This window comes from Stegodyphus dumicola, chromosome 9, assembly GCF_044657685.1.
Source record: "Stegodyphus dumicola isolate Sdum_Otavi_A_Nest chromosome 9, ASM4465768v1".
NCBI lineage: Eukaryota > Metazoa > Arthropoda > Arachnida > Araneae > Eresidae > Stegodyphus > Stegodyphus dumicola.
Genome location: NC_140776.1, coordinates 59,660,445 through 59,673,185, shown reverse-complemented (window position 1 = coordinate 59,673,185; position 12,741 = coordinate 59,660,445). Strand labels below are relative to the sequence as shown.

At 31.3% G+C, this 12,741-nt stretch overlaps 1 protein-coding gene and 1 long non-coding RNA gene across 3 annotated transcripts in view; one reads left to right on the top strand and one right to left on the bottom strand.

Annotated features, from left to right (window-relative positions):
• The window catches only part of LOC118189684 (uncharacterized), a 213,644-nt gene that overhangs the window by 187,026 nt on the left and 13,877 nt on the right, over positions 1-12,741 (bottom strand). The gene's annotated exons all lie outside the window — the stretch shown is intronic.
• LOC118203910 (ras-related protein Rab-37-like) overlaps positions 4,703-12,741 on the top strand; it is a 452,520-nt gene continuing 444,481 nt past the window's right edge. Inside the window, exon 1 of the mRNA XM_085823505.1 lies at positions 4,703-6,089. Within this exon, the coding sequence (XP_085679631.1) occupies positions 5,961-6,089 (129 nt within the window). The 5' untranslated portion in view covers positions 4,703-5,960. The remainder of the gene's footprint in view (positions 6,090-12,741) is intronic.

Genomic DNA, 12,741 nt, shown 5'->3' with positions numbered 1-12,741 from the left:
ACCTTGATCAGTTGCGGGAATAGAAAAGGATACGTTACTAATATTCATTTCATCTTTCATTAATCCATCAATTACATTAGTTATCTTGTTTTCAGAGGATAATTTTTTCTGAATATTCCTCTGACACAGTAATTTCCTCTTCTATATCATCACAATTACAAAGATTTTTCACTTCATCGTTTAATCGTTTTAAATTAGTTTCCTTATCTATTATTTGGGCTCGAAATTCCTTTAAAGTGCCTACCTTATTCGTAACATCTATCTCGGTAGAATCTTCCTTAATAAAAGCTTCAACTTTGTTAATTAACTTAGTTAACGTAGACCTAACTGCGCTACGCTCCTTTCTCAACTTAGGTAATTCCGACATTTTACAACAATTCAAATTTCAAACAAAACATAGCCTACCTTCACTTCCTGCAAAATTCCAAAAATTCCCAAACAAAGCTTGCAACTAAACCACTAGAATCCACAGCTTCCAAGACCGACATTTTCTCACTGGTGGCTCCAAAAAAATGTGAAGTATGCTCCTTCAAAATTGCTCCACATTTTAAATAAATACATTTAATTACATTATAGTACATAGTACAGTTACATAGCAAATACGCGTTACACAGCTCTTCACACTACATTCTCAAAACCCACGCCAACTCTCTCTCAAATCGAAACTTTTCTCACACAGTTGAGGGGTGCTACAACGCCCTCTATGGGAGATCTCGACATATTATATCGAATAATTTTAGTGTTTAAATTTTAAATAAACTACACAGGTGATTATTGTATATATTAATCGCAGAACCACTACTAATAATAACTGTCAACCACTCTTAATTATAATAGTTGCCTTTCTTAATTATAATATACCACTGTTAATTATAATGTAGAATGGCATCGTCTACAACAATCATATGGCACTGCAAGCTGTGTTTAAGAACTCCTTTTTTTTCTGGTGACAGAAGACAGACGATTTCACCATTAAGATGATGACGCGATTAAGATAAACACGCTTTCACGACACTACGTTCTAAGATGCAAACTTATATACATCTTTAAATAATCTCATTTATTTCCATCTACGCATGTAATCACTTCATAGTGTGTAGAAACTATTCGTGGTTTCATTAAATATTCAAGTATAAATAGGACTAGTTTATTGAAACCCCTGGGCAATCATCTATGAAGTAAATGCACAGACATCAAGAACAGTAAATTACTGGTCTTATAATAATATCCAGGATTAGTTAAGTGATTTCAGTTTCGGTCCGCATCTACTGCATTGATTATTGGTATGCTTGAAAACAATCAGTTTATAATGTATCATTACTTTCTTCTGACTCTTCCTTTTCTACTATAGTAAAATATTTTATTTAATTAGGTAGCTTGCCTTTCACTTTAGTTAGAGCCGGGTCCTCATCAAATATTAACACATATTTTGTGGATTTCTTAAAATTTATGCTGAAATCTAAGTGATATGTCATAGTCCAAGGGTTGTATTTTCGATTAAATATTGAAGCTAATAATAAGGTACTATTTGCTAAATTAATGCTCTTGACATTTTAATTTTTACTCGTGAAGATTATCTCGAAATTTTTGCCACTAGTATAATTTCCATCCAATCCCACACAGGTTGACATCATTAAAACCCAATGTCCTGTGTCACGTGAGACATAGAAGTCACACTTTCGCTTGAGAAAATTAAGAATTATGCATTTGTTTGTAAAATTTCAAATTGAAATCTACCTTTTTTTAATGCTTGCCATCGCCAAGTAAACATTTTTCTGTTTTCTTCTCTTTACACGGCTAAATAAATACACTGAAGTACCACTGAATTAGAGATAGCTAGTCAATAACGAGTTGGGCCTCCTCTGACTTTTATAATGGCTTTCAAACGACGAAGCACAGATTCAATAAATTTCGGGAAGCATTCTACGGGAATTTGCTTGCCAAACACCGGATAGAGCTGTCTATAATTTAGGAAGAGTCGCTAGTGTTGTGTGATAAGGTTTCAAACCTTTCTCCAAAACATCCGAATGATGCTTAGTAGAATTTCAGTCAGAACTTTTAAGTAGAAAATTTATGACAGAGAAGTCAGAAGAATGCTCATCCAACCAGACAGTAGCCGACCGGGATCTGTGAGAGGTGCAGTTATCTTGCTGGGATACTCCATTTCCGTGTGAAAAACAGAACAACATAAATGGATGGAGATGATCGCCCAGCAACTCTACGTACCAAATCATATTGAGGAAGGTTGGTACAAGTACCAAAGATCCCAAACACTGCCAAGAGAAAACATCTCAGACAATGATTAAGCCACCATGGCCTTGTACAGTTCCAATCTGCCATACAGGATTCATGGCTTGAGTCTGACGCCATATTCTCAGCCTCCCATCGGTATTTATTAGTTCGAATTGATACTCATCACTCCTTGCTACTCATTTCAAGGTCCACTAGAGTCTATTCTGTGTATTCTCTTGCCCAGGCAAGAAGTGCTGCTCGATGGCATGCATTCAGCAAAGATACTCTCGTGGGTCTACGGCTTCCGAAGCCCATATGGTGATATGGGTATAGCGTTGCACGATCCTTTTACTGACAGTAGGACTGTCGCCCTGATTCAGCTGGGTGGTAATTTGAGCTAATGTTTGACTTCGTTGACTACGGCTGAGCCGTCTCACACCACGCTTGTTCTAGGTTAATTGTCCTTAGCAATTTTCCCGATCGCTAGTTCTTTTTTTCACCATCCGTGTATTCTTGGTATACTCTTCACACTGTCGACCTTGAAACTCCTAGCCCGCTGAGGATTTTGGAAATTGAATGGCCCATGCGTCGCGTGCCTGCTATCTGTCCGAGATTGAAGCTGTCTAAAATAGAAGTTTTACCCATACTCTTAATTGAAACAACTGATTAACAACATAGTGCTAGGTGTATGTGCATTTACTACAACTTTCTCACGTGAGCACAGATGCCACCGAGCGCTATAAAATTTGCATAGCCATGTCTATCTCTAATTCAATGGCACTTCAATGTACATGAAACTTATGGAAGAAAATATGGAATAACGAGTACTTGTCTACATCGTATACCCATTATTATAGGCTTTGTTTAATGTTTCACCATGCTTGAATTCTGTCTGATGCGTCACGACTGCATCTTCAACAAAATGTTTGTCATATTTTTATGTACCTGCATCACTTTTATTCCTAATTCAACGTTATAGTGTGTCTAAAATAAAAGAATGTTCAAGAAAGTACACGATAGCTTACTGTCAAACAATAAGTATGGATGCTCTAGTTTGCATTTTCTGTTTATCTAAAATGATTATACGCATATAAAATGTTATTCACGATTATAATTTCACAAAAATCTTGTAGACATCTGCATTTTAAATATTAGCATTTGCTTTTATACAAAGGCGTAGATAGAAGGGTGTGATTCGCCAGAGCGGCGCAATTTTGGGGGTTAAATGTTTCGTGAAACATTATTTTTAGGGGCTAGTTACGTAGATCGTCAAGGCTTGTAAAGAATAACGAGGTTTCTCATTAAAATACTGAAATAAATTGAGGAAAAAATTAGTTTTTACTCGAGGTAAAGTATTTAAAGAAATCACGAAATTTCAGCTACCCTTATTAAACATTTTTAATTCTATCAAAACTTTTGAATAGTGAATGTAATGAATATCAGCTATTACGGTGGCAATAACAACAAAGATTTTCCTTTGAAAAGAGAAGCATTTCAAGAGTTTTATGACCGTTATTGCTAGAGAAAACGAAATAGGAACATGGTAAGGTGGTTCTTTTGAATTTTTGCAGTTTATTCTAAAATATAATTTCCAGAACAAAATTCCAAATATTATTAATTTTAGGGAGAAAGTTCCTCCCAGTTGCTATAAGCGCTGCTGGTTGTGAGAAGAGATTTTAAATAAAAATCATCTAAAAAGTATTTTAGAACTATAAATATTTGTTTTGCATTTAAAAACTATACATGTTTATTTTGCACTTAAGAAATATTTCTATACAGTCTACTTTACTGCAGTTAGAGCAATCAAGCAGATGTCATTGATGCTTTTGAGGGGGGGAAAACAGTCAATATAATAATAAAATTTTAAAACGTTTGGAGTTAATTTTTTGAAAAAATAAATACGAATTTATTTCCCTGTATGTCTTTTCAACACTTTTTTAAAATTATTTGTTTGTATATCAAGAGGGGCGGCTAATTCAGGGTCCCTCTAGGCAATAACAGCTTTAGCTCACTGTTAATAAAATGCCAAAGTTTATTAACAGTGGAATTTAATATTCATTCATTATTAAAAGTCAATGATAATTTAATTATTCGCAACGGTATTTTATATTGCAGTGCTTTTCCTTTTATGTAGTAGTAGTAATGTATATTGAACATTTCAGTTAGCGCTTTAAAGCAACAGCAGAAGGTGATCTGATGTCACTTCCGCTTCCACCTGATTCAAGTGAAGCGGAAGCAGACGACAAACCAGAAACTGCCAGTTGTAGCAAAGATAAAAAGAAGCTGCGCACAAAAATGTCTTACAATTCAATGACCACATGCACACACAGCCATTCACTTGCCGTTTCCTTCGGAGACTACCACAGATTCTATCCCCCTTTCCAAAGCTATTGATCGGTGCATTTTCTTTTAACAACACACGCATGCGTGTTGGGGCCAAACACAGACGTTAGATACACAGGCGTAGTAATCGAGGCATCTATGCGGTGCTGAGAATTACTTCTACGCTTAAAATAATTCTTCAGTGTTTATTGTTTCTTAGCTTTTTACCGATACCTGCGATGCTAACAACTCCAGGCTGTTTTGTGTTCAGCAAAATTATTCTTGTGATAACGATTAATAAGCTAGCTTGACAAATTTGTGCCATGCTATCGGGATATTAGTGTACGTTGTGGTCTTACTCGTGCAAAATTTATGAATCAGTGTAATTATCTCTGTTAAATCATGGATTACACCATTCAGCGCAGCTGCATGTGATTCTTCCTGCTCTTTCATATCTATGTTTGTTCTGCAGGGAAAGCTGGATTATCGGCTTATAATTGTTTACGAGCAACGGGTTTAAGATTTATTTTGGCGAACATAACAATGATAAGTCACTTCTTTTTCCAGTTCTAAACAGACGATTTTCTAGCGTTAAGTTTCACATTTAATCATGAATAATTTTGCAGGATAGATGATTTATCAGTTGTTTAGAATACAGTTCAGTATTCGAGTTGCGTTTTGAAACCGAAATTATTTTTTATACATATTTACGTGCACTATCGTTAACTCTTCACTAATTGAGAATATAGGAAATTAGAAGTATTTTTAATGTTTATATTTGCCTTAGTGTATTAAATAACATATCACATTCTATTAAGTACCTCATTTTTGATACCTGAGGCTTTAAATTTTCTTTAATTGCTTGATGACTATATGGAAATATTTTATTAAATGTGTAAAGAACATATATTGTATGTCAATATAGTTATGGCATAGCTTTAATCAATACTTTTATATAATTCAACGTAAAATGTTTTTTTCAAACTGCTTTTTGATATTTTCCATTTTTCTAAAGACTGATTACAAATTAAATGCGTCAAAGTATTTTATATAGAGTAAATAAATACATCATTTTCCCGAGATTGTCTGTTTCAAACAAATGATTTAGAACAACCAAATTTGACTGCAAGTTACTGTGATATGTCAAACAGCTTGGAAAATATCCAGATAAAAATTGCTGATAAATAACCGGAAATTAAAAAACTACCAAAGGAAAAAAAAGAACCTGCTATACTTACTGTCATTTGAGAATAATATAATACAGCGAATACGGTATAATAGGTTGGGAGCAATAGTTAAGAATTTTATTCTGAAATTAAAAAACAACAACAAATAAACAATATTGTACTGTGCCTACAACCACATTTACTTAACAACAGACAATCAGCTGATCTTAATTCTTCAATATGGCGGCTGACCACGGAGAAACAGATCATACACTTTTGACTTTAACTGGAACAAGAGATGCTTTAAGAGCTTCCAGTAGATCCTTAAATAATTATTATGAACCAGAAATTGAAGAAACCATACACAAGGTAAGATTATCTAGTAAATTATATTCTGTTAGTAAAAACAATGCATTGAGCTATGTACTGAATGTTTTATTCGATTAACACACAGCTGTTGGATTTAATGTACGCTTGCTTACTTTGGAATTAATTTTTATCTGCTTTAATATATGTATATATATATATATATATATATATATATATATATATGTACATAGTTTGTTTGGGAAAATGAATAAATTTCTAGAGCAGTTTGCGTTGGTGGACTGTATGAAAAATAAGTATCTTTTGCTACAGAAAGTTTAATACTTTTTTTATAGTTTATTTGCATTCTTTTCAGAATGCATTTTTAACTTGAACAGGTAATTGTTAGATTAGCAATATTTAATGCATTGTTTAAAGCTTTAAATGACATACTTAAGTCTTATTTTTATTGCACTGCCCATAAATGTGAAAATAATTGAATTTTTAAATTTGTTATAATAATTTTATTAGTCTGATGAAAATGCATATATTCGTTTATTGTTTTTATATTATGCATAGTATTCTTTATATAATCAAGTAATTGTGCACCAATAATGTAAATTAGATAGTTCTATGAGAGAAAATTTTTCTACAAACTTTATGGTATGAATTTCCTACAGTTTTATATCGATAATCAATATCAAAGAGTTTTTAGGAGGAAAAGAAAGCCTTCTTTTGAGGATCATAGAAACTTTATTTTCAAATATATTTTTGGTGCATTTTCATGTAATTATTTTTTCTAAAGGACCATTTCATAGCGACATAAATAAGTACAGAAATGGGATTCATTTGAACCACATTCGTTTATGAAGAAGAAGATTATTTAATGAAATTATTAATTTCTTTAAAAATGAACCCTTAAATAATTATTATTTATTCCAATCAGCCTCTTCTTTAATTTTAGTAGCTTTTAAATTTATAATAATTACAAATATGTACTAATAATGCCGTGCATTTTATGAAAAATCACTTATTTGTTTTCACATCTGTAATGTTATGAAACAGCGAAATGCAGGTATGCATTCAGTATCCAGGTACCAAATTCCATATATTCTTTAAAAAAATTGCTAAATCAAGACCGCATGTTAAATGAGAAAACACCTTAAGTGTGCATATGAACATGCAATGAAATATAAAACTGTGTACTTATCTCTGTCTGAACTGTATAAGATTCATTGAAATATTTTTAATACAAATAATAACGGAATTTAAAAGATTTATTCTGTTCAATAATTTATAGTATACGCAATTTATTCTATACAATAATTCATCACCATATTTATATTAGTTTCACAGTTCATGCGAATGTTACATTAAAATCATTTTTTTAATTTACTTGTCCTAAACTTAATTTTATTATTATTATTACTATTTTGCATACATAAGAACTTGCGATGACAATATTTCATAGCGAAGTGTCTTTAAAATTTGATATAATTGTCTTTTTAAAATTGAAGATAGTTTTTTACTATTTTTTGTATGTATCACTCCTTAAAGATCTAAATATTTAAAACTGTAAACAGTGTAATTTATTTACCCTCCTTCAACATTAGCACTGAACTTTTTGTCTTTATCGTGTAGAGTTTAAGAAACATTAACTAGAAAATTCTGCTCGAGCACTTTTTATGCCTAATGACTTATCAATGGAATTTTAATTTGTAGTATATGAATCTTTATAAAGATTTCTTAACAGATTCGTCTGTTAAAACCGAATTGTTTGAAAAATTTCTGAACTCATAATTCTTGTTACCTTTCATATGATTAGTAAGTAACCCTGTTCTTCCGTAACTTAATTTAGTCTCTCTGAGTTTGAGGTTTCATTATGTGGCATTAATTTCTAATCAGTAAAAGTGTTTCCAATTTGTCATTTCGAAAGGAGAAAATTATTTCCAAGTTATGATTTTTCAGGCTTCTTGGAATACTATTGTAAAAATGCAGTAGTATATCGTCTTAAAAAAGAGTCATAATTTCAGGTAGCATCGTTATTTAGCAGATATTTGTGATTTTCCGTCGATAATCGATATTTTTAGGATTTAATGAAATATTCTGACATTAATTGTTCCAAAATTATCCTTTTCCATCCGAAACGTTTTTTAAATTTGTTACTGACTTTTAGTAGTTATATTATTTCTGTACTTTCCTCATTTTCTATTTATCATTGCAGTTAACAAAGGGCTTAAAAACACAAAGCAGTGATAGTTTTTCTTCAGGCTTGATTCTCCTGGTGGAAGAAGGTTCTTAGTCCTTCGGGTCTACCGGTGGATGAAAGTTATGTAGACTGTGTATAACACTTTTTTTTTTTTTTTTTTTTTTTTAAACTTCTGTCAGCTGATTTCTGAATGATCATACAAAATTAAACTTATATAAGCACATCATCTGCATTGCTCATAAAAATGAAAAGATAATCTAATAAAATATACTTAATAATTAAAGTTTTCAACCAGTGCTCGCAGATTATTTGTCAATTATCTACAACTGAATGGATAATTGGGCTTTTGGACTTAGGTTAAAGAATAAAAATATGCAAATTGGGAAACTGACATCATGTTGCGTAATGGATGTGGGTTGAAATCAGGGAGCGTTACTGTTGTTTAAAAATAATGTGGTTCCTAAGAGTGACCAGTATTCATTTATGACTCAAAGGCATCAATTAAGTGTGGTAGACAAGAAGTAAAGTGAAAATCCTCCACGAAAGCAATTCTTCCTTTAAACGGATAGTCTTAGCGTGCTTTGTCATGATCAAATAAACCAAACCCCCATCTTCAAATTTCTATAACTTTTCCTTAAAATACCATATTTTGATGTTAATCAACAGTAAAAATATGGTAATTAATATTAAATACTGCTTTTGTAAATATTTGTTTAATCGTGTTTCGATAATTATGCCACCTGTATTTATGTAGTTTTAATATATTACCTTAATTCCTTGGACATATTTCAAGATGCACATATATATACGTTCTTACAGACATCACTCAGAATTTAACTGCCCACAGTGTTTGGTCACTGTGAATTTCGGTCAAAGTTCGTGTTGGCAAAAACATTAAATATAAACATGCTTTTTAAGATTTCTCTTCCATTTCCTTTATTATTTGTCTCTTGCATTTTAAGTAACGGAATTATTCCTGTTTTCGTTTTACCCGTACTGTTTGGTTTCCATGTACTTACCTGTACTATTTGGTGGAAAAGGAATCTATTACCTCCGTGTCAAAAATGGTAATAATTCCAACTTGCATTTGAACTAAATTCATATGCAATTTAAAGAATATTATTACATTGAATTACTTTTGCTAAATAGAGAAAATCATTAAATTACAATTTGTTGAATCGGGATTACTGTGTGTCTATGATTTAGTTACTTAATAATTTATAAACATTCATGGTGCAAAGAAAATCTGAAAAAATACTTTTCAGTACTTTCAGTGCCATGCTTTTCAGTGTGAATTTTTATAGCGCTTAATTTCTTCTACAGTAAGGAAATTAATCATTATTTCAAAACTTTAGTTTGAAAATAGGTTTTTTTTCTATGCTTAATTTTATAACAAGAGCATAAATAATTTCTTTGAGTTGTGAAAAACTAGTACTTCGTTATTAGTTATAATGAATAGCTGAAGAGACTTAGAAGTAACATCTAGAATAACATATCCTTTCTTTCAAAGAAAAGTATTTAGTTCGAGTTAAAGAAGATACCTAGCTATTATGTCTGGACACAGGGATTAGAAACAGCAACAGAAAAGAAGATTACAGAACTACGTCACAAGTAATTGTTCCCAGATCAGAAAGAACAAAGTATGCTCTAGTATTATAACATTAACTTTGATATTATTAATTCGTTTTTGGCGCCTGTAATGGGTCGTGTTACACTTTTCAAAACTATTATATGACCTATATATCGACCCTTAAAGCTATAATACGGCCTGGTTTAGAGATTTGGATGCTAACAAAACAAAACAAAACAAAAAAAAAAAAAAAAAAAAAAAAGCTTACTTATTGGCAGTTGTCGAAAGACAAATTTTAAAAAAATGCAGTAAATCTTAATAACACCTGGAGGAAAAGTATAATTACGAACTTTACATAATTTACGAGGATTATACTATTATTTAATATTTTAAAGTTACCAAAGTGAGATTTGATGGATAACTTTACAAAAATAGACACAAGAAAATTCCGTTTAAACGGTTTAACTACCTTAGTAAGTTCCACTAAACGTTTTAACTTTTTCATAACCGCTAAACTTTTTAACTTACGCTTGGATGCAGCCCACTTGGATGACCGAAGTTGAGACCCTGAAAATGACCTGAAAAGACTAATAAATAATTAAAATTCGAAAATCCTAGTCAGAAGGAGAACATACTGAAAGTTTTGAAGAAGACCTAGATTCACTATGGGCTCTCCGATCATTATGATAATGATGAATTATTGTTATTCATCGAATACTTTTGGCCTCATAAAAATACAGCATAGTCTTTCTGTTATGGTATGGTTTTGTTATTTTTTTCTGTCATGTTATGATAATTATACTAGGTTAACAGGATATTTATTATCCACGATATTAAGTAAAATACTAGTTTTGACTTGCACTGGAATTCCGCGAGACATGTGATTTATTTACATATTTATTCTTTTCCCACATGGAAACTGTGTGCTGCCTAACAAAGAGAAAAATTTATATGCAATTAATACGTGCATCATAACAGTTTAAAATTTGTTTTACTGTTATAGTATATTTAAATGACATAATTTATAATACATCTGACTAATATAATTTTTAGCACCAGAGGTGCTTTTAGTCTCAATCCTCATTTTCACCAGAGGTGCTTTTAGTCTCAATCCTCATTTTTATGTCCGCATCATTTTTCAAATCGAAAGTTGATAATATATAAATATACAGTGTCTCACAAAAGTGTTCGCTCACCGAAACATTTTTTTATTTTTGAATTTTGCTCAAGTTAAAAAAATATTTTGCCTTTATTCTTTGGTTGCTTATTCCGCTATGTTTTATTTAATGTTTAAAAATGGGTCAGAGTGGTAAGGAAACAACGAACAGCATTCGAAAATTGATCATTTTGTATCATACGGATGGAAATTCGATTCGGGATATTGCTAAATTAGTAAATGTATCCCATTCTATGGTGCAGTATATGCTATAATGCTTTAAAAAAAATCGGATCCAAAATTTAGTAAGAAGAGGTTGTCTTGCAAAGAGGATTCGACGTGACTCAACGTGATCAGCGATTTATAGTAGTTAGGAAATCAGTGAAAAATCCACGTTTGAGTGTTGTAAAGATTTGTAAGGAATTTACTGAAAAACTTTCTACTTCAGCTCACTTAAAACTGTTCAAAGAGTACTCAGATCAACTGGATTACATAGGCGCTCTGGTCGAAGATAATTTTTTGGAAGTGCAAATTCAAAATGAATGGTAAATAAGCCCGAAGCGTATTGGAATCATATCTTATACGCAGATAAAAGCAAATTTAACATTTTTGGTTTCAATGGGCGTATAATTGTATGGAGGAAAAAATAAGGAGCTTAATCCTAAGACCTTGGTTCGAACAGTAAAACATGGCGGTGGATGTGTTCTTGTGTGAGGGTGCATGTGAGCGTCAGGATTAAATAATTTAGTATTTATTGATGATACAATGAACCATGCTCTTTATTTAAATATTTTTAAAGGTAATTTAAAATTATCCGACCAAAATTTGGATATTGGAAACAACTTAATTTTTTTATCAGATAACTATCCTAAGCACGTGAGTAGTGTGAAACGGAGAGTTCAGCGACAGGAGGAGGTGCGAGGTGCAAATTCAGAGGCGGTGCAAGCGGAGGCGCAGTAGATAAGGAGTGTGTCAAGATTCTTCATTTAACTGATAAGATGACATCACACTTTGATAGGAGATTATCTTTCATTGATTTTCCGGAGGTTCTTTGTTAATCCATGTTTAGACTTTATATTTTCCTTTGTATTCCAGCTATTTTACTAAGTATATGATAGTTATTTTCTAGGTACCTTTAACGACGATTACTTTCGAATTTAATGATTAATTCAGAAGGCCTTAATTTTAGATGTAAATTTTTTTAAGACTTCCCTATATACTCAGAATTTTACCTTATTTCTAAAATCTTCTTTTCATAATATAAGATATACTTTCCGTAATCTGAATTACATTACTCATTTTTATTATTAAATTCATTTTACCCAGAGTTTTTTCATACTTGTTAGCTATACTTTTAACTTATTTGTTATATTTTACGAGTGTAATTACTAAAACACACGCTTTTTAGGTGTTTAATTATTCAATGTTAGATGTAACATTTCTAGCTTATTTTGTACATTTTAACCTTCACACTATTTAATTTTATTCATTATATTTAACCAATTTATATTTTCATACTATATACATGACTTTTACTTGATTTCTCTCATACATTTTAACCTCCATAATTTCCAATATAGTCCTAATTTTAACATAATTCCTATATTTTCACATCATATACCTGACTTTTATTTAATTTTAGGTGTAAATTTTAACTTCTTTTCTATTTTTTAACGTTTTTAGTTTCCAACATACTCTGAATTTTAACTAATTTGCTATATTTTCACACTATGTACATGACTTTTACTTCATTTCTCTCATACATTTTAACCTTCATAAT